This window comes from Zootoca vivipara, chromosome 3 (genome assembly GCF_965207765.1).
Source record: "Zootoca vivipara chromosome 3, rZooViv2.hap1.1, whole genome shotgun sequence".
Lineage (NCBI taxonomy): Eukaryota > Metazoa > Chordata > Lepidosauria > Squamata > Lacertidae > Zootoca > Zootoca vivipara.
Genome location: NC_142586.1, coordinates 90894375 through 90916952, shown reverse-complemented (window position 1 = coordinate 90916952; position 22578 = coordinate 90894375). Strand labels below are relative to the sequence as shown.

Sequence of the window (22578 nt, the reverse complement as noted above, 5' to 3'; positions counted from 1 at the left end):
AAAGTCCAAAGTCCGCTTTGAGAATGAGAAAGGTTTTAAGGATCACCATCCAGCTGCACTAAATTAAGAGCTTCAACACCAGTGTTTACACCAAAGATAACACAGCATTTTTTGTTATTATTTATAACTCATACTTTAATATATAAATCCTTCATAATCTTTACCTGTTAGATCACATTTTGCAGAACACCAGTGTCTTGACTGTTTCTCTGCATCATTGTCATCATCAAATTTCATGCTATATAAAATCTATAGGCTCGGGTCCAAAGGCACAAGATGCAGCAACTTTGCTAAAGTTAAGAAGGTCTTGATTTGGTGTCTAGATGGGAGAGAGAGACTGCCTAGGAATCCCATGCAAGCCATCCTTAATTCAGTGAAAGGAAGGTGGGACAGATGGTGGCTTAAGGCATTCAAGTGCACTATTGTAAAGGGTAAAGAAATTCCCTGTTTGTTTTCCCAGTGTTTATTCTGTTTGCCTTACACAAAATGAAGACTCTTGTCCCATAAGAAACTGCTAGCGGTTTATGCCATGCAGCAAGCCCACTATTTGGAAAGGCTTCCCTTAGTCATGCTGTGTTAGTCCAGTTTCTGCATGGGAGAATTGAGGAACCTAAAATGCACATTTAAAAATGGGAACTTAGAAAGCAATCTCTGAGCTATTTGGACTCATAATTCCACCTAACTGGAAACATATGTTACACAAAACGACCGTGTCCAGCTTGCATGGCACAGGCATTCCTATAAAAACCAGGATTCCTCCGTCGTAAGGCTGTTCTTTAGTGCCCTCTACTGTGAAGAATCCAAATTCTCCTGGGAATAAGGAAAAGTTGTTTTTCAACAAGGCATTAAAAAGGAAGCGGAGTGAGGCAGCTGCATCAGGAGCTGGTTGGGATATTGTGAAAGGGTAGCAAACTGTTAGTGACTTTATTATTGTTGTACAGTTCTTTTACCGCCAGGGAAGGGAGGGGGGAGTGCTTATAGGCTGTTCTGCCTTTTGTGCCAAAATCTCCTTAGGCACTATGCATCTGTACTTGGTGTGTTTGCCATTTGCTATTCTGGCTCAGGCAGCAAAATGTCTCGGGCCCGACCAGCCCATATTTAATGGTCCTCTCCATTAAGTTTAATTTTGCCTTGGTGCATCTAACCCGTTTCAGATCTCATGGCAACCAGGCAGTGGCACCCAACCTCTGAAATCTCTCTCTCCTTCTCTCTCTCTCTGTATGTCTGTGTGTCACACACACACACACACACACACACACACACACACACACACACACACGTAAGGCAGTTACCACCTGTGACATTGTTTCAGCATCTGTTGAAGGCTGCTTTGTTCATTTAAGCATTCTGCTGATTTTATTGCCAGCCCTTTTCTGATTACTTTTACTGAGGTTTATTGTACTTCTTTTATGTCTGCATTTTAATGTATTTGTTTTGTACCTTGTACCTGCTGATTTTATACCTGATAGAAGATAGCAGACAAACCATTATGTAAGCTCAAGCATTGATATCACTGCCCCACTGATCAGTGGGAAAGTACATTTGTGTCCACAGGAACTGGGCTAGAATGCTAGCAAAACCAAGAAACTGAAGTGACTAGTTTCTGCATGGGCACCATACATTTAAAGCAGGTGGCTTCCCCCCAAAGAATCATGGGAACTGTAGTTTGTTAAGGCTGGTGGGAAATGTACCTCTGTGAGGGGTAAACTACACTTTCCAGGATTTTCTGGGATAAGTTTTATGCTTTAAATGTATGCAAGTTTATGCTAGTAAATAATATTTAGGATTGCAACCCTTATTACTTACTGAGCCACTTAGGCTCTAACCTTAAACACATCTACTGCACTGGGATTAGACTCCGTTAGACACAATGTAACATACTGTACTTCTGCATAAATATGAATTGGATTACACTACTTGTAATGTAAAACCAAGGTACTTTAAAGCTTGCAGGCATCCCCAAACTTCGGCCCTCCAGATGTTTTGGACTACAATTCCCATCTTCCCTGACCACTGGTCCTGTTAGCTAGGGATCATGGGAGTTGTAGGCCAAAACATCTGGAGGGCCACAGTTTGGGGATGCCTGGCTTAGAGGGTGTAGCAGTGCCTTTTTAGTATTACCGGGCTAAACATCATGAGCACTACAAATTACAGGAGTTATTTAAAGAAATTACATATTATTTTAAGGTTGTAGGCAGAAATACAGAGACTAAGCGCAGATCACAAAAGAAAGAAAGCTGAACTAAACATTGGCTTCAAAATGGTACTTCTATCACCATGTTCCAGGAATGTAATCATTTATAATGTGACTCAGCAGATTGCTCTGTCATAGTTCCAAGGCGGCAGAGTGGGTGCAGTTTGGCCAGTAACCAGGTATGCTGAAAGAGCAGGTGAGAGGTGAAAAATTTTGATGGGTGATGGCCTGGGAACTACATTTGTACCTTGGAAGTCCAACAGAATCCATTCTAGAAGTCCATTCGACTTCCAAAACCAAAGTGCAGCTTCTGATTGGCTGCAGGAAGTCGGACGTTCGACTTCCAAAAATAGTTCGCAAACCAGAACAGTCACTTCCGGGTTGGCGACGTTCGGGAACCAAAACATTCGAGGATTAAGCTGTTCGAAAACCAAGGTACAACTATACATTTGCACCAACTTGGAGTTCCATGAAAAGAAGAAAGGCAGGATATAAACATAAGAAAATAAAAAATAAAATATGAACCAGGCTTCTCTTTTTAAAAAGAAAACAGAAGCCAGGTTGAGGCACATAATTGTAAACAAGTTCTAGACTTTATGAATATTTTTATTTTTATTTTGCTTCGACTCAGACCAACACGGCTACCTACCTGTAACTGGGTCAGTTGTTTAGACTTCTAAAGACTGAACAATGTAAACTCATATTGTACAGCTGGAATGGGGAATCTGTGGCTTTTCAAACATTGTTGGATTACAACTCCTATCATCCCTGACCATTGGCCATGCTAGCCAGGGCTGAAGGGAAATGGAGTCTGACAACATTTGGAGGCAACAGGTTCCCCATCCCCAACGATTCCGGTGCAAAAGACATACATTTAAAATGAAAGAACTCAGAGCCCCATAATTTGCTTGGAGTATTAGAACTGAACTGAGCGCACAATATTTCCACATAACTTTTTTTTTTTTCCGCAATGTATTTTTTATGGTGATGGGGGAGTTATTTTGTCATTGCCATTTCTGAACAAGTGGGAGTCAGGAATCTTTGCTGCTCTACTGCAACTCATACCGAAATTTACCAGGAGATCCTGATCTACCATCAGGGTAGTACACAATGAAGTGACACCATCCCACACCTTGGGTTAGAACTTGACCCATGGTACAGTCACAAAGAGGTTGATCTTGATGTGAATAGGTTATCCTTCATTGCAAACACAGCCAGTAAAAGGTCTCCTGCTGCTTATTGGTCTCTCTGCAATTTTTGTACCACTAATTATGCATTCTTGAAAATAGGTGTACCTGGAAAGCGATTTCTTACCGAGAGAGACAACTGCAGATGAGACCCATTATCTTGCTGCTTTGCAAAATAGCTCTTTTCTTTCAGGCATTTATTATGAATGCCTCTATTTTTAAGCCTATCATTGACTAATTATTTGCCAGAATAATTCCGTCCTCTCCTTTAGCTACATTGCGCTCGCTTAAAGTGCATGACTCACCAAGCTTCCCCCCTGGAGAATATAAATGGTAGATTAGATGTTTTCATCAACCTCTCTCCTGTTTGGGAGGCCCCCAAACAAAATGGAACAAAAACCTTCTAAAAATATAACTCCCCGGCAAAAGGATGGCTATTATTAACAAGGAATTGTCACCAGCCCCACCTTATCTTGTGTGATGTGTTAACTGTTAAGGATTTCACCATGAGCATTATTAAGTTGGACTCTTAAGAATTACATTTCTAAATCTGAGATTTAACTAGAGACTCTTTGCTTTAATAGATTTGTATCTCAGGCAAATAAAAGGGATGCACTCTAGCTGTGTACTACTCCTTTTTAAGATCAAATATTTTTTGGGAGATTTCAAGAGGCACTTAGCCAAGGCAAACTGAAGGTCAACAGCAGATGAACCGAAAGGCTTGCATACTGCAAGCAGAAGGTAGGTATTTGCTATGCCCACACCAATAAATATGGCAATTAGGAATCTTTCTGTTTTGCTCTCCTGCTGTTTTGAGCTTGGCAGAATCACCTTCATGCTAACTGGACTCTGGCTGAGACCCAGAACCAAATATTCACAGTGGGCAACCAGATGCCTATGAGAAGCCCACAAGCAGGACATGATCACAACAGGACTCAGCTGTTTATAATCCCCAGCAACTGGTATTTAGAGACACATACAGCCATCATTGATATAGTAGTCATTGATAGCCTTATCTCCCATGAATCTTAGACAAGGATGCTGGACTAGTTAGAATTTTGGCCTGGTCCAGGAAGGTTCTTAAATTCTTAGAAACATAAAAGAAACACTGTCCTGACTTCTCCAGCAGGAGACTTCTCAAACTAAAAAGTTAAGATGCTTCAAAAGTGATCAATATTCTGCTGGAGGAAACACCTGAGCCAACAACCTTTAGCTGTCAAGTTGTAATGCGATTCAGTATGTTGCCTAAAGTTTGGCACCTTCTGTGTTCAGGATCCTCACCCCACATCCCACCCAGTTCTAGTGAATGCTAGCGCTAAAAATGCCCCCACACCTTTAGCTACTCCGATAAGTGCTATGTTTTTAAAAAACTACTTGCAGTGATTGGTTGAACAACGGATTTCTGTTTATATGCCTGGCACTTCACATGCATGCTTGCACTGGCATCAATACTGCAAGAAATGTGCATTACGAGGGTCTGCCTTTTGCTGGATTCATACTTGTCTGCAGTGGAGAAGCAAAGTCACAATCCCAGCAGTCACCATCTCCACAGTGAGAGAAGCAGAGTATACAGGTAGACGCAATGAAGGAGTCTTGCTGAAGGGCCCATCAAAACCTGAAGCCAATACTGATCTTTCCCCCCACAATGGAACCAGCAGCCCACTTAGCACCAGTCAGATAGGTGAGCCAGAGGAAGAGCAGGAGATGCTAGGGATTGAACCTGGAACCTTCTACATGCAAGGCAGAGGCTCTGCTACTAAGCTATGGCCCTTCCCATCCTCACAACTCAAGGAAACAGGATGGAGTTTGCTAAATGCCTTTTATTTCAAAGCAGCAATAGTTTCCCCACGTTTCATCAGTTAGGAGAAAGGTGACCCAGACAAATCCTTGGCTCTAGCTGCCTTTTGCTTTCATGTTCGCTATCAAGTCATGCACCTTCTTATTCAGAGCCCCTCCGTGGACTCCCTTTTTGCCCATGAGAAAGATGAGCGCTTTGGGACCCTTCCCAATACAGATGGATCTGCTGTCGCCACCTTTGGTTCTAGTGTCCATCACAGCATCTTTCTCTACTAGCAAGTTGTCTCGGATTACGCTGCACTTCTTCCCTGCTATGGTGATCCCAGTCTGCAGGAATGCCTTTCTGTCCTGCCCAGTAATTATTCCTACTTCCTGGGGAGAGATGGCGGCCAGCAGGCCTCCTGGCTTTGAAGCCCAGACAGATTTGTTGTCAGAATGTCCCACGATCGCTACATCTTCAATGTTTTTGTCCTTCAAGACTGTATTGATGTAGGCTTTCCAGTCTCCCATCCTGCTTTGGCTCCCACAATTTCTTCTTTGACAAGTGTTCTGCCTTTTCTTTGTCTTAGGACTGGATTGTTTTCCAGCTAATGTTAAAATATTTTTAAAAGTACATATATAAATATATACATCCATCTATTTAAAATATGTATAACTACTTAAAAAAAAACTGACTCCAGCATTACAGCAATAGAAAAGATCAAAGTTAGAATGCATCATACTAACTGTGCAAACCATGCTCCTTTGCCCCTGGGTATGTTGTTGAATTGGAGCAGGAGGAAGCAACTATCCTCTGATGGCAGACATAATCACCCTCTCCCTGCTGCATAAAGTACATATTTATACATTGATATGAGATGCATAGAAGGGATGTGGGTGGCACTGTGGGTTAAACCACAGAGCCTAGGGCTTGCCGATCAGAAGGTCGGCGGTTCGAATCCCCGCGACAGGGTGAGCTCCCGTTGCTGGGTCCCAGCTCCTGCCAACCTAGCAGTCCGAAAGCATGTCAAAGTGCAAGTAGATAAATAGGTACCGCTACAGCGGGAAGGTAAACGGCATTTCTGTGTGCTGCTCTGGTTCGCCAGAAGCGGCTTTGTCATGCTGGCCACATGACCCGGAAGCTGTACGCCGGCTCCCTCGGCCAATAGAGCGAGATGAGCGCTGCAACCCCAGAGTTGGTCACAACTGGACCTAATGGTCAGGGGTCCCTTTACCTTTATGGTGTTGAATGGGGTGCAGTGTCACTCTACCCAGCTCTGCTAGGCTCCAGGCTAGTACAGAAATTTGCCTGCTCTCCACCTTCCGTGCCCTGACTGGCATGTGCAGCACAGCTGCAGATGCACTGCTCGATTAAGTCCTGCTGGGCAGTGGCTGGAGATAGGGGTTGCACAGCTTTCTGCAATGTGGTGTGCTCCAGATGTTGTTGCAGTCCATCAGCCTCAGCCAGGGATGGTCAATGGCTAGGAGAGATGGAAGATGTTGTCCAACAATAATCTGGAGGGCACCTGGTTGGGGGTTACTGCACTAAAACAAACAAATAATAAAAACAGCATACCAAAAACAATTTTAAAAATCCAAAAGAGTACTTAAAATGCTTAAGTGGTTAAATGGTTTTTGCCTGACACCTAAAAACTGGAAGCAGGGAAGCTTCTTTAGAAAGGGCACTGTATAATGGGATGCACAGTAAAAAAAAGTTTGCTCTCTGGTTGAGATCTGCCTCTCCTCTAATGTATGAGGCTTTAGGGAACAGCATCAGCAGATGACCTTAGAATAAAGGCAGGTTAATATGGGAGTAGGTACACCTTCAAGTATTTGAGTCCCAGGTTGTTTAGAGCTTGGAAAAAGACTAAAGGTAAAGGTAAAGGTACCCCTGACTGTTAAGTCCAGTCGCGGACGACTCTGGGGTTGCATGCTCATCTCACTCTATAGGCCAAGGGAGCCGGTGTACAGCTTCCAGGTGACTAAGCCGCTTCTGGCGAACCAGAGCAAAGCACGGAAACACCATTTACCTTCCCGCCAGAGCGGTACCTACCGGTATTTATCTACTTGCACTTTGACGTGCTTTCAAACTGCTAAGTTGGCAGAAGCTAGGACTAAACAACGGGAGCTCACTCCGTTGATGGGATTCGAACCGCCAACCTTCTGATTGGCAAGCCCTAGGCTCTGTGGTTTAACCCACAGCACCACCTGCGTCCCAAGTTGGGAAGACTAGTGAGGCTTAAAAATAAATGTTAAAAATTGAGAAATGGGATCTGGACAAACTGTACCAGTAGAATTATAGCATCTGTATTCTGAACAGAAGCTCCAAAGGTCTTTGAAGCCAGCCCACATATGGTACATTGAAATAATTCAGCTGGGAGTTTACTAAAGCATGGGCAACCTTTGCAAAACTCTCCAGCGGTGGTTACAGCTGGTGAATCAGTATTGGCTGGTAAAACACATTCCATGCCACAGAGGGTGACATGAGTCTCTAAAGATCCAGGGAAGACCCCACCCTCACCCCAAGCTGTGAACTTGCTCTTTCCGAAGCAGTGTGCAAGCCTTTCCAGATCTAGCTGAATACAATATCCCCAAACATCATAGCTGCCAAGTTATCCCCCTTTTAAAGGGAAATTCCCTTATGCTGAATAGGCTTCCTCGTGAGAAAAGGGAAAACTTGGCAGCTATGCCAAACATGAGAACCATCCACCATCAGTACCTCTGTAACATCAGCCTGTGGGATACTGATGAAATGGTGCAAAGTGAGATGAAAGCCTGGAAGGAATTGAGGTAAGGACTTGAAACCAAGCCCCTGGAGGTTTTAAGCCTGAGGTTCCAGCTCAAGATCCTGGGCTCGTTGGGAGTTCAGGATCAAGGCTCTGGACACCTCAAAGCTCAGATGTCAGGAAAGTTAACCAAATACCACCCTTGCTTAGCCAGCCAAAGGCAGTCTGAGCTCACAAACCAATTGTTTATGTGTTTATGCTCCAACCGTTGCTAAGGAATCCACTGTGATGTCAGAAGTATCTGCAACCGCAGCTGGTCACTCATTATGACATCATACCACTCCTAAAGTAGAATTATTCTCTACTCTCCATTACTGTATGTGATTGGGAAGAAATAAAAATATGTTTTCTTTCCTCCCTTAAGTCTCCTTAATGAAGCTGATTTGCTGCAGGTTCAGAACAGAGGAAGGGGAATGATTTCACACCACACACAATTACACTTTGTGTGCTTCTGGATGGGGACTTTGCAAATGGATCATTCAGATTAGATTTTCCTGTGTGTGCATTTGTCATGTTAGAAACTACCCACCCACTAAAAGAAGGAACTAACAAACTTCAACACCAGCAGTGACTGCAGAGATTTAACAGGTTCTGTTGCCATATTGGTTCGTCTGCTGAAGGGGCAAAAGCCAGATAAAAGAAAAAGAAAAAGATAGGGCTGGCATTTTGATGACTACGACATCATGTGGATGCTGGGGGTGGGACTTGCAGACATGAGTAGTGCTGATACTACACCTATCTGGAAGGGCCATTCAGAGAATTGGGGTGCCTGCATCAATATTTTGATTGGGAGCTGAGCATTCAGATGCACTGGGGAAGATCTGTTGCTCAGCCAAGCACTTTCTTTGCATGCAGAAGAACACTGGTTCAACCCACAGCAATTGCAAATAGAACTGGGAAAGACTTCTGCCTGAAACCCTAGAGAGCAACTGCCAGTCAGAGTAGGCAACACTGAGTAAGATGAACCAATGGTATGACTTGATATAAGGCAGTTTCCAATGTTCTTACCCAGCTGGCACGGTCAGAATGCTACACTTATTGAATCTAGATGGTTCTTGGCCTGACCCACTGAAGCTCTTTCTAATATTATTTGAAAAATGATGAGAAGGTGGCATTTAATATACATGAATTGAACCAAACATGGCTAAATCTCAGTGCTAAAACAAATTATGTTTAAGGCCATTTCATCAATGTAAACTGCATTATGCATATTGAAAACTTGGCTAGCTGAGGAAAATAATTCAAATAGTTGATATTTTATTTAAACCTTGCCCCAGTTGCTCAGTGCTGCTTGCAGCATTTTGAAATCAATTTTCCTGATTTAGAAGTTAGGATCTACTCTAACTTTGTCTAGTAGAGGAGTCAAAATAAAGGTGCTGCTAAACTGGATTTTCAACATTCTTGAGTGAGGGAGCCAAACTCCTTTAAGGATTATGCACTATCAGCATTGCATTCAACATGCTGCTCAGAGTTTTGCAATAGAACTTAGTTTGTGAGTAGACATTATTAAACACCAGCAAAATGGTTTGTAAGCTGTCGCTTTTAATTATTTTCCTTTAACGTAGTTATGAAATCATACATTCTAAACTTATTGGCCTTATGCATATGTGGGGCTCTTTAGGTAGTTATGTGCATACTTCATCCACTTCAAATGCTGAAGTGAATCAGGTGTGGGGAACCTTTGGCCCTCCAGATGTTGCTGGACTACAACTCCTATCCACTCCAGTAAGCATGATCAATGGGTAGAGTGGGAGACCAGGATTCTTGTTCTACTTGGCCATGAAGCTCACTGGGTGACCTTGGGCCAATCTCTCTCTCTCTCTCTCTCTCTCTCTCTCTCTCTCTCTCTCTCTCTCTCTCTCTCTCTCTCTCTGCTTAACAACCTACCTCACGGGGTTGTTGTAAGGATACAATGGAGAGCTAAGGGGGAGAAATTAGGTCTGCCACCTTGAGCGCTTTGGAGGAATGGCGGGTATAAATAAATGAGCAGGCTCAAGTTAAGACCTTTTGGCACCTGAGGTGAACCACAAAATGGTGCTCCCCCTGCCAGGGAAGAGGGGGGAAGTGAAAATCTTCATCAGAAACCGGGAGGGCAATAAAAAGGTGGGATGGGAAATTACTCTGAATTACTCTGGCCGGGCGGAGAGCCCAGGAGACCCCGGAGGGGAGGCCCCACCACTTTCTCCCTGGGGTGGAAGGAAGCCAGCAGTGCCTCCTATTCGCTGAAAGGATGTTGTGGAGACGGCGTTGAGGGAGGTGCCGAGAAGGTGGCAGATCCAGCTTCCAAGTAGCGCAACGCCATGGCAGCAGCATTTAGAGACCAGATATGCCGCCCGTGTGGATCCTGCCGCCTGAGGCAGTTGCCTCACCTTGCTTCGTGGGTGGGCTGTAGTTCAGCCACAGCTGGAGGGTCAGAGATTCGCCACACCTGCACGAGACAGGCTTTCCCTTCAATTCCAGATGTTGGTTGGCCATCCGGGGCCTTCCTCCTCATTTTATATAACAATACTGAAAAGTCACACCACCACCTCCTGCTGGGTCTGCAGCTACAAGCGGCTCAAGAGTCCTAAGACGAGCCATTTCTCCTCTGAATGGACGGCTAATAAGGGATCTCACGGCCTGATTTCTGACCGAGCATTCCCGCCCAAACGCCGCTCTTCCCGCGCCGCTGCCTCCAGTGGGGCTCGAGGGGCGGTGTCTCCTCTCCCTTCGCAGCAGCAGCTAAAGCGTCGAGGGAGCGGCCTGCTTCTCATATAAACTCGCGCCAGCCCCTCCACGGCGCTTCTTCTCTCTCGAGCTACTGCAGCCGCCACCGCCATGGCCGGCTCCGCTCTTCAGTCGCTGCCCAAGCCTCGTCCCGGCTGGCTTTTGGCCTCCGCCGCTCTGGCCGTCCTTGTTATGCTAGGGGCTGCCGCAGCCTGGCGCCGGCGGAGGCGCCTCCGTCCAGGGCGGCGGGAGCTCAAGCCGGTGGGAAGGGTCTCGGGCCTTTTCATCTACCCGGTCAAGTCCTGCCGCGGGGTGGCCGTGGAGCGGGCGGAGGTGACCGAGCTGGGCCTCCGCAACGGGGACATGGGCGACAGGTGGGTGTGCAAGTCGGGAGGCGTCGCTTTTTCTTGCTTCTCTGGGTTCCCCACTCCACCCCAGCCTCCCTTCTAACTTGCTTTCCTCCCAAACCTTTGGAGAAGCTTGTGGACAGGAGTTTTAAGAACACGTGCGTCAAAGTTTTATTTATTGAATTTAGATACCGCCTTTGATCCCAGGATCGTGCGCATGTTTACTCAGACTAAGTGCATTTTGGGGCTTGCTCCCAGGTAAGTGTGCAAAGGATCGAAGTATGCATTTCGATGGAGCTAACGCCCTATGCGAGCTTGCATAAGATTGTAGCTGTTTGCGCAAATCCTTTGCAGACTTCCATGGGCATAGCCAGGATTTATGTTGGGGGGGGGCAGGTTTCATGTTAGTGGTGGCTGAACCTCAGTTGAGTATTTTTGCTTTTCTTGATTTAGGGGGAGGGGCAGCTGCCCCCACTTGGCTACGCCCATGCACACTTCCACAAAAATCTTCTAGTACAGCAGGCTTGTGGGATCTATTCCATTTCTTTACTGGAAACCTGGGTGCCACATACCATTAACAGTTCCTGGATCAGGGATTTGTTTTTGAGTAGTAGAACTGCAATGAGTTTACAGTCCTTCCACACAAAAGCCCAGCCCTATTGTAAAGTTGGAAGGGACCCCGACAGTCAATTAGGGTGGTGCTGTGGGTTAAACCACAGAGCCTAGCACTTGCTGATCAGAAGGTCGGCGGTTCGAATCCCCATGACGGGGTGAACTCCCATTGCTCGGTCCCTGCTCCTGCCAACCTAGCAGGTCGAAAGCACAAAGCGCAAGTAGATAAATAGGTACCACTCCGGCGGGAAGGTAAACGGCATTTCCGTGTGCTGTTCTGGTTCGCCAGAAGTGGCTTAGTCATGCTGGCCACATGACCTGGAAGCTGTATGCTGGCTCCCTCGGCCAATAAAGCGAGATGAGCGTCATAACCCCAGAATCGGTCATGACTGGACCTAATGGTCAGGGGTCCCTTTACCTTTACCTAGGAATCTCAACCAAAGCATCCATGACAGATGGCCATCTAACCTCTGCTTTTAAAAACCTCCAAGGAAGGAGAGATCACAATCTCCTGAGAGAGTCCGTTCCTCTGTCAAACAGTTCTTACTATTCAGAAAGTTATTCCTGTTTAGTTGGAATCTCCTTTCTTGTATGTAACTTTGAAGCCATTGGTTCGAGTCCTGCCCTCCAGAGCAGGAGAAAACAAGCTAGTTCTGTCTTCCACATCACACCCCTTCATATAAATTGCTTGATTCACAGTAAAACAAAACTGCTCCAAGTGAGATAAATGGTACAGCTGCCTGTGCATGTTCTGGAAATAGGTTATTTTAAAGAGAGGCACATACCACAGTCAAAATACATTGAAGGTGCCAAGTTAAGCTGAATCTCTTTTCACTCTCCCCCACCCCACCCCACCCCACCCCAAAAACACACACACCTGCCCCCATGGGCCTTTTGCATGGAAGGAAAGAAGGGCAGTGGCAGAAGGTGGAATATAATGGTATTTTTGCCCAGTTATGATTTGCAACTCAAACTGTGAGTAGGGACTTAACCCTTTGTTCTTTTCTTCAGAATGTAAGACCTTTTGAATCTTGACACCTTTCACCCTGGCTTTCCTCTTCTCCAGTTGTACAACTCAGTACAGTATTTGGTGCTGGCATCCCCTGATGTTAGTGTTTTGCTTTCTGTCAGGCTGCATCCTGTCCCTCCCGAAAGAGAAGTGGGGAGGTTTCTCCGCTGTACTTATGATGCTTCTTTCTCCTTAGGGTTTTTGCTTGGCTTGCTTCTTTTCCTTTTAATGGAGCTTTGGCAAACAGAAAACATCAGAGGAAGCTCTTCAGGACATGGCATTAAACATCATCACCTGCTATTTGCAACAGATGAAAGTGTTGTTGCTAAAGGGGCAGCTACAAGGGCCATTTCAAAAACTGACAAGCATATTCTTCCTCTTCTTTCAACTGCTTCACCTTTCAGTAGAGTAAAAAAGTATTGTGGCACCATGAAGACTAAAATGTATGTCTTAAGCTTTTGTGGGCTACTGTCCATTTCCATCAGATGTATAAAGCCTTATCAGTTTTCAATTTTGGTCTGTTTCTAACTCAGGTGTTGGCTTGTAATAAAAGAAGATGGACATACAGTGACCGCTCGGCAGGAGCCTCAGCTAGTTTTGATTTCTGTCACCAGTGAAAATGGGTGTTTAACTCTGAGAGCTCCAGAAATGAAGGATCTTCGTATTCCCATCCAACTATCAGTCAAAAACCCAGTACAGAATTGCAGGTGCTTTAGACTTTCCTGTATGTCACCTCTTAGTTGTTGTACATAATTCTTAATATTCCCCTCTCCACCAAGCTACAGCAATAGGTTTGGCTTAAAATGCAATCCTCCATTCTAAAAAATATTGACAATAACCACAAGGGGACATTAATTTTTGTGTGTGGGATGCAACTGATTTTCAAGTTTTGAGCCTTATTGTCCATTCTGAAGAGTTACCACAAACTATGCTTCTGTATATAGAGGTTTTCTATATTTGATTACTTTAGAAAGAGTAGTTTTTGAACATGTAAATTCCTTGGCTTTGTGTATTTTTTCTCTAATAGGGCAAATGACAGATATGGGTGGGGATTTCCATTTGAGAAAATGATTAGCTTCCCCCCCCTTCTCCAGCATTGTAGTATTAATTATTTTAATTACAGTTGTTAGGAAAGATAGTACTGATGCCTCCCACAAATCTTGCAGGCTGTTTGGCTTTGATGTCCAAGGTAGAGACTGTGGAGAAGAAGCAGCTCAGTGGATCACAACCTTCCTGAAATCAGAACCATACCGTTTAGTTCACTTTGAGCCGAACATGGTTCCTCGGAATTCAAAAGATCTTCTGGAACCTTTCCGACCCACTGATAAGGTTAGAAAACAACTTAGTAATGATATTTGGAGTGTGCCACACTCATAGTTTTGTAGTGTGAATTTGCTTTTCAAAGGTTATATTCTTTTGTCTCATGAGTTTAACCAACCAATCTACTGTTGGTTTAAGTTGAGTAGTAATGGGAGTTTCCTGTTTCCAGCGGTGAGAAATGGCAGACTCCCATACTATTGGACCCCAGCCATGCCAGTAATTCAGGGCTGATATGGGGGTAATTAGCCCTGGCAGACTCCCCAGGATGGGGGGGGGGAGGACTGTCTCGTAGACCCGCAGATTGTCCGAGATTATCAGCTTGCATCAAGGTGCAGGTGGCAGGACACTGGGTCCCAGAGCATGACACAGCCAGCACTCTCCGAAGCTACTCTCATAGCCGGAAATATCTGTTTGATAAAATAATTAGATTTGGACAATAAACAGACATAGTCTGGACTGAAGAAGACTGAGAAAAAACCTGCAGATTCGGACTTCAAAGCTCGGACTTAAAAGAGATTCTCATCATGATGTTTCGATTATGGAGGTATTGCTTTACTTGGTTTGAAAGACTTGATAAAAAAAGAAGAAACAAGATGGCGCTTGTTAATATGACGCAGAACAGAAAAATGCGAGTTCCTCCCTGTTTCGAAGGAAGTGGGAGATGCTTGTTGACTGACTTTGTAGTGATTTGAGACAATAATTTGGGATAACATAAAGTGCATCTGTTCGCAGAATTTCTTCATTAAGTGTGAGAGAGAAGGCTAAGTAGATGTCTAGCAGCCCCCCTCCTAGGGCCCAGGAGGGGAGAATGTGTGGTCTCTGAAAGCTGATCGATCATCAAATGATTCATATCTGTGGAATACAGTTTATTTATATTGCAATATGCAAACAGTATGCCTTACATAAAACGACAGACTTGGACAACAGTCCGGATGGTCCAACAATTTAACAACATGGGAGAGCTGCGTCATTAAACTCTAAATGAAGACTTGGATAATAGCCTGGATTGGAAGATTGGAATGAAGTCAGGAAAAGCTGTGCTGGAAAACAGACAGTTGGAAAAAATACATATTTACAAATAAAGCTGTACTCTATGGATATATGATTTTGGACATGATTGAGAATTGCATAGCCAGGGGTGGAGAACTTTAAAGCATTAAAATCAGATTGTGGAAAATAGGGGAACAACAAGAAGACATGGGAGATATTCTTCAAGAGGTCCAGACTATGGAAAGCCCCCCCAAAATTAATAATTAATAATTTGGACTACAATTTGGACTGTTTGTTTTTTTAGTTTATTGTTTTTAATTGGATTATGATTATATGTTAATTGGCTGTTTATATTGGAAAATTAATAAAAATGATTTTTTTTTAAAAAAAGTTGAGTAGTAATGACCAATATAAATGGATTGCAGGCAAATAAGTTGTATGTGCAGGTTGGTGCTGGAAGACCCCTGGTACAAGCTTAAAATAACTGGATTTTGGCTCCAATAGAATATTGTTTGAAGAATGGCATTTGCTATAAGAAATTATTGTTGCTTTAGTTACATTAACAGATCCTTTACATCCTTTGCTTATCCTTTCCCACCGTTTTATCATGCCTAAACTTGTTTTCCAAAGACCTGCTTGACCAAACTAGTGACCTCTGCCTTTGAAAAGCAAGTGGGAAATTCCTACCGTACATATTTGGTGGCTGTTGCATTGAGGGAGACTAAATAGACAGGTGTTGCTACTTGTCAAGCTTTCTTCAGAGATAAGCATAATTTTGATCACTTACATGAAACTGCAGTCCATGAGTTTGATAGTCTCATTAGCTAAATGCTGCTCTCCTGTTCTCATTCTCATTTCATTTTTAATTTGTATGCTGCCTTTCTACATAAGGCATAGAAATGAAAAAAGTATAACAAAGATCATATGTCCTGCAACAATCTGATTCAATACAAATAATTAATAATGAAAAATGTAAATATAAAAATAAGTAACTAAAGTAGTCCTGGTCCTGGGAAAGTAGTTGTTTATTAATTAAATAATAAATCTATTATTTATACCCCGCCCATCTGGCTGGATCCCCCCTGCCACTCTAGGCGGCTTCCAACACACATTAAAATACATTAAAATATCACAGATTAAAAACTTCCCTAAACAGGGCTGCCTTTAGGTATTTTCTAATGTCAGGTAGTTGTTTATCTCTCTGACCTCTGATGGGAGGGCGTTCCACAGGGCGGGTACCACTACCGAGAAGGCCCTCCGCCTGGTTCCCTGTAGCTTTGCTTCTTGCAGTGAGGGAACCTCCAGAATGGATCTCAGTGTTCAGGCTGAACGATGGGGGTGGAGATGCTCCTTCAGGTATACAGGACCGAGGCCGTTTAGGGCCATAGAACATGGAAACATGTTCTGAAAACAATAAAATAAATTCAACTAACTTAAAAACAATAAAACAATTCACACCAGCTCTAGAAGCAGCACGACAATTTCAATTTGAAATTGATTAAATGATGTGAGTTATACCCCAGGGAAAGCCTTCCTAAACAAAAATGTACGCACCTTAAGTCGCTATTATACCTTTAAGCTGAGAGTCTTCTCAGTGCTGGCAGCTGCTTGTGGTGTCAGGCAAATACGGTACCTTTTTATTCTCCCCAGCTTTTTATGTATTGTAACTTATTGTGTATTTTATTGTTTCTGTAAATCTCCCTAGAAGCCTTGTTAAAGGGTCGTATACAATTTTAAAATAAATAAAACTTGTATACAGTGGTGGGGATTTTCTTGAAAAAAATCGAATTGCAAAATTTTCCCATGCAAATTGGAAAAATTGGCATAAGGTAATTTGCATCAGAAAGTTTCAGTTTCTATTGGGAAATTATCCAGTGCCCTAGAGCAGTGAAGGAGAACCTATCCCATGGGTCTAATGAGGCATGGTAGATCCCTCCCCATTTGGCCTACAGCAGGCATAGGCAAACTCGGCCCTCTAGATGTTTTGGGACTACAATTCCTATCATCCCTGACCTCTGGTCCTGTTAGCTGGGGATCATGGGAGTTGTAGTCCCAAAACATCTGGAGGGCCGATGTTTGCCTATGCCTGGCCTACAGTATGGTTTGGTCCCAAACCACACCCACTTGATGTCATGACAGGTAAACCCACAGAGTCGAATTAAAAAGGGGAAATCAGGAGTGCACTTAGAGCGTACTGATTATTTCTATGAAGCTGAATTACCTGATGGGCAGCTCTGTCAAAAGCTGCCTGTGGGATGTTTGGGAATTCTGGATTCCCTGCCCTTGCCCTACAGAGTGACCTAGTTTAGCATGTTTGTTTACTGGGCTAAATACTTTGGAACTGCTACTGTTGCCTAATACTTCTGCAGTTGCCATCAATTAATTGCTGCTGTTGCACTTATGAAATAGAGAATGTTCTCTGCCACACCACTACTTGTATAGATATGTCTGCTTTGCAGCAGCCCACTCCAGTATTCTTGAGAGCCATTACATTTACTATCTGCTATAAATAGTCTAAAAAACCCACCATCACACAACATGATTCCTTCACAAGGAGGAAAGGCTTTTTAATCATTTTCCAAGTAACTATTGGCCCAGGGCATTACATAAAAATCCAGCAGACCCAATACTAAAACTGAAAAATCTTTGAGAACCATTTTCCCTACACCTGTGGTCAAATGTTTTATCCACACTTTCTGCTGTAAGGGGCCTTTAATGGTCATTACCAATTCAGGCTGGCCTTTTAAGCAAACATTTAAATAAGGTATCTGAAGAAGTGTGCATGCACACGAAAGCTCATACCAAAATAAAAACTTAGTTGGTCTTTAAGGTGCTACTGAAGGAATTTTTCTATTTTCTATTTAAATAATCATTGGACTTTCTGATCCTTTTGTTTGTTTTCTTTTAAATCTGAGCTGTTAATAGCTTTATTCTGCCTCTGTCAGGAGGAAAGTTGTGGTTTTTTTTTTAATCACTGCATATGGGACGTTGTTTTTTCCTTTTTGTTCTGTAAGTAGCCCAGAGAATATCTGTTAATGGGCAACCATGTACGTTTTAATCAATAAATAAAATGGCAATCAACCACTGCCAGATTAAATGCTGTCTGTTTTACGACAATCTCTCTCTCTAGATTGCCTATCCTGACTGTAGCCCGGTTATGGTGCTTTCTGAAGCTTCTTTAGAAGAATTAAATACCCGATTGGATAAGAAAGTTAAAATACACAACTTCAGACCAAACATTCTCGTCACAGGTTGCAGTTCTCATGAGGAGGTAATACATGGAATATCCCCCTCCCCAAACAATACCTTTCCATTTGTGTATGTCAAAGAGATAAAGAATTATATGACCGGGGCAACCTAGTCAGATTGGGGGTGGGGTGTGTGTTACAAAAAAATCAAATTGTTATTTTTACACTGTCACTGCAGCAAAGTACTTTTGTATTTATAAGGGTGCAAGTTTCTATATGCAAGTAGAACTCTTTAGTGCATTCTTGGGTTCCTTCAGGAGGAAGGGCAAGATATAAATTTAATAAACGAATAAAAAAACACACGAAATAAAACACATTCTAAATGCAAACCTTACAAATGACCTAATATTGTGAACACTATATTTCCATAGGATACCTGGGATGAGATAATTATTGGTGATGCAGAAATGAAAGGTGCAATGGGCTGCCCCAGGTAAGCAATTTTGGATTGCATCTGAAGAAGGAAGTACTTGAGGTTGCTGTTACCTTATTCTGTTTCTTCATTACAGGTGTATACTTACTACTGTTGATCCAGACACTGGCATCATGGACAGAAAAGAGCCTCTTGAAACCTTGAAAAGGTAACAAAAACTTTCTGAGTTCCTCCTCCGTCATCTGAGTAGGTAGACTAATGACTGTACGCAGCTCTCAAAATGTGATCATGTCTTGAAATCCTGGTTCTGTGGGAATTCTCTCTGCATTTCAGTGAGGCAGTAAATTTGCCCAAATAGACTAAAAACAATACATTATTTGTTGAACTGACCATTCTGAATGTTTATCACTATGAAATCTGTCAACAAAACAACTTTTAAGAGTGCAATGCGTTCTGCTTTATCTCTTTTTTTTATTAATTTTTTTTAAATTAAATCCTTTATTTCGTATTTTATAGTTACAAAACAAGATCATAAAACATGTATCATAAATCACAAATTATATATCAAAATTACAAAACAAATCGTAAAACATAAATCAGTAAGGTAGAAGAAAAGTAGAAGAAAAAAAAGGGGGGAAAGCAAAAAAAAAAAAGCGAGAGAGAGAATATAGCATATATATATACACCCATGCATATGGGATATGTGTACATATACATGTACATATACATACCAGGTAGAAACAACACATACATAAACATAGAAATATAATACAGATTTTTTTAAAAAAGAGCATTTCCTATTGTTTGGACATCACTTCCCTTTGTCAGTTCTTTCTTATCCTGCTTTATCTCTGTCCCCACGTTATCTACTAAATTGACCTTTCCTCCATTTATTATCCGTTTGTTATTCATCCTATATGTATTTTACTCGAAGCATATCACCAAATTTGTATTTATCTTTTCTTTTTTTAAATACTCTTCAACATATTTCCATTCTGCTTTACTTTTCTGTATCGGGATATCTCTAATTGCTGCTGTCATCTTTGCTTTATCTCTTTATTGTTCCTAATGATCTAATGGTAATAGCTGAACCAACGAGTATTATTATATAATATAATAAGAAACAACAAATTAATATTTGGAATGAAGCATATCAGCTGCTTCTGTTCAACGTAGCATTCAGTAATGCAGGGCCGTCTTAAACACCTCTGGCGCCCTGGCGCCGTGGTGCGACAGATCCCTCCGGCGCCCCACCCCCACCCCGTTTCCCAGCGCGACCGGCGGGTGGGCAGGCGTAATGCGGCTGCTGAGGGCGCTGCTGCACAACAGGCGGGCGGGCTCAGCACGCAGCGCTACTGCCGAGGGCGCTGCTGCGCGGAAGAGCGGCGGGTGGGCGGGCGCAGCTGCGATGCGCCCCCCTGGCGGGCCGGCCCTGCAGTAATGACAATAATATGTTGTCATTGTAGATGAGTATGATGGCATGCTTGTTTAGGTTCAAGATGACTGGTGCAAGCCTCAACTCGGAAGTAACCCTCATTTAGTCCAGTGGTACTCATTCCCGGATAAATGTGCACAGAATTGCTGTGGTGGCTCAGCAATAAAACTACTAACACATTTGCAAGGCTAATCAGGGTCTGGTATGGTTTCAAAGGGAACATGGTCTGGGTTTTTTATCTTGCAGGGGATTGTAGATGACCCTCCTGGTACCCCCCAGTTCTACATTTCTATTATTTGAGCTGAAATGCTCTAACACTATAAGGCTACAGCCTTATTTTTAAAAAACTAGAAAGTATCTTGTGGCACCTAAAAGACTAACATTTATTAGGGCACAGGCTTTCATGGACTATAGGCTACTTCATCAGATGCAGGTTGGACATGGACAGTAAACCTCAAAAACATATCCTGTAAGAAATGTGTTAGTCTTTAACATGCCACAGGCCTCTTTGCTGCAAAAGACTAACACTGCTTAATCCTCTGGAATTTTTTTAAAGCAGTAGCTCAGTTAGTTAGAGCATGGTGTTGATAACGCCAGGTTTACAGGTTTGATCCCCGTATGGGACAGCTGCATATTCCTGCATTTCAGGGGGTTGGACTAGATGATCCTCAGGGTCCCTTCCAACTCTAGTTCTGTGATTCTAAATATTAAGGAGCCTCTTAATTAAGGGTGCTTCATTTGCTATAATGTTTTTCACAATAGCTCTGATTAATCAACAAATTTAGCCATCTGATGTGTAAGTAAGTAAGTATGTAACCGCCTTCTGGCGGTTCCCTCATTGCGAGAAGCCAAGTTGCAGGGAACCAGGCAGAGGGCCTTCTCGGTGGTGGCGCCTGCCCTGTGGAACGCCCTCCCATCAGATGTCAAAGAGGAAAACAACTACCAGACTTTTAGAGGACATCTGAAGGCAGCCTTGTTTAGGGAGGCTTTTAATGTTTAAGGTTTAATAGATTACTGTATTTTTCTGTTGGAAGTTGCCCAGAGTGGCTGGGGAAACCCAGCCAGAGGGGCAGGGTATAAATAATAATAATAATAATTAATAATAATAATAAATAATAATAATAATGAATAATTTATTAATTATACCCCGCCCATCTGGCTGGGTTTCCCCAGCCACTCTGGGAGGCTTCCAAAAGAAAAATAAAACAAAATAATCTATTAAACAAAAGCCTCCCTGAACAGGGCTGCCTTCAGATGTCTTCTAAAAGTCTGGTAGTTGTTTTCCTCTTTGACATCTGTTGGGAGGGCGTTCCACAGGGCAGGCGCCACCACCGAGAAGGCCCTCTGCCTAGTTCCCTGCAACTTGGCTTCTCGCAACGAGGGAACCGCCAGAAGGCCCTCGGTGCTGGACCTCAGTGTCCGGGCAGAATGATGGAGGTGGAGACACTCCTTCAGGTATACTGGACCGAGGCCATATAATAATAAGTAGTAGTAGTAGTAAAAAGGGACCCAGGTGGCGCTGTGGTTAAACCACTGAGCCTAGGGCTTGCTGATCAGAAGGTTGGCGGTTCGAATCCCTGTGACGGGGTGAGCTCCCGTTGCTTGGTCCTAGCTCCTGCCAACCTAGCAGTTCGAAAGCACGTCAAAATACAAGTAGATAAACAGGAACCGCTACAGCGGGAAGGTAAACGGCGTTTCCATGTGCTGCTCTGGTTTGCCAGAAGTGGCTTTGTCATGCTGGCCACATGACCTGGAAGCTATACGCCGGCTCCCTCGACCAATAATGCGAGATGAGCGCGCAACCCCAGAGTCGGTCACGACTGGACCTAATGGTCAGGGGCCCCTTTACCTTTACCTTTAGTAGTAGTAAAACACTTGAAACAAAGCCCTGTTGAACTGAATGCAACCCGTTTCTGTGCAACTAGCGTACAATGGAATTCTGAGCAGGTTTACTCAAAAGTTAAGACCTATTGATTTCACCAGTGCTTGCTCTCTAGTAAGTACGCTAATTCGGCAGTGGTTTTTGTCTCTGTGAGATGTCCTTTGCATCTACTCCCAAAAGGAGTTGTTACTAATTTGCCAATCATGAAAGTAACAAAGTGAAACTTTTTATATGTTTGGAAATCCTGTATTTCTAGCAGCTTCTTACAAAAATGTTTTCTTAGTCACTTAACTTGAAAACAAGCATATTTAACTACCGGTATTTTGTGGATGGCTTATTGTTCTCTACTCTTCTCTACAGTTACCGCCTGTGTGATCCTTCTGAACGGCATATATACAGAACACACCCTCTCTTTGGATGGTATTATGGAATTGATAGAACAGGAACAATTCAAGTTGGAGATATTGTGTACAAGGCAATCTGATGGTGTAAAATACATCATAAAAGGAACTATTTTGTACGTTTTTCATGAAAACTGCCAAAAATAATTGTTGGGGAGGGGGTCTTTTTTAAATGAATCTTTTCTACCTTATATGCAACAATAATAAATGTAATGTGTTAATAAAAATAAATAAAATAAACCCATGGTTTGTCTCAATTTTCCAAATTATTAAAAAGCATACCAAATTAAATTAACTTAATAAAATATCTTA

At 43.0% G+C, this 22578-nt stretch overlaps 2 protein-coding genes and 1 long non-coding RNA gene across 3 annotated transcripts; 1 reads left to right on the top strand and 2 right to left on the bottom strand.

Annotated features, from left to right (window-relative positions):
- Positions 1-5181: 5181 nt before the first annotated feature.
- PFN3 (profilin 3) lies at positions 5182-5819 on the bottom strand. Its single transcript, XM_035110892.3, has one exon. The coding sequence runs from the start codon at positions 5812-5814 to the stop codon at positions 5275-5277; it is 540 nt and encodes a 179-aa protein (XP_034966783.3). The 5' UTR covers positions 5815-5819; the 3' UTR covers positions 5182-5274.
- A 4815-nt stretch (positions 5820-10634) lies between these two features.
- Positions 10635-22510, top strand: LOC118083194 (mitochondrial amidoxime reducing component 2). The gene is made up of 7 exons (XM_035111384.3): positions 10635-11023; positions 13151-13324; positions 13784-13946; positions 18058-18198; positions 18547-18608; positions 18685-18756; positions 22226-22510. Exons 1-7 carry the CDS (start codon positions 10761-10763, stop codon positions 22347-22349), a joined length of 999 nt encoding a protein of 332 aa, XP_034967275.1. The 5' UTR covers positions 10635-10760; the 3' UTR covers positions 22350-22510.
- Positions 14783-15824, bottom strand: LOC148686351 (uncharacterized). The gene is made up of 2 exons (XR_015949127.1): positions 15715-15824; positions 14783-14977 (listed from the first exon to the last, which is right to left on the bottom strand). It is a non-coding gene; the product is annotated as an uncharacterized LOC148686351 (long non-coding RNA).
- Positions 22511-22578: the final 68 nt, after the last annotated feature.

Bases quoted from the DNA above. Each gene is read 5' to 3' on its own strand.
- PFN3 (XM_035110892.3), bottom strand. From the start codon at position 5,814: ATGGATGTATATATTTATATATGTACTTTTAAAAATATTTTAACATTA.
- LOC118083194 (XM_035111384.3), top strand. From the start codon at position 10,761: ATGGCCGGCTCCGCTCTTCAGTCGCTGCCCAAGCCTCGTCCCGGCTGG. The intron at 18,609-18,684 runs GTAAGCAATTTT...TCTTCATTACAG, and splicing joins GGTGCAATGGGCTGCCCCAG to GTGTATACTTACTACTGTTG. The intron at 18,757-22,225 runs GTAACAAAAACT...TCTTCTCTACAG, and splicing joins CCTCTTGAAACCTTGAAAAG to TTACCGCCTGTGTGATCCTT.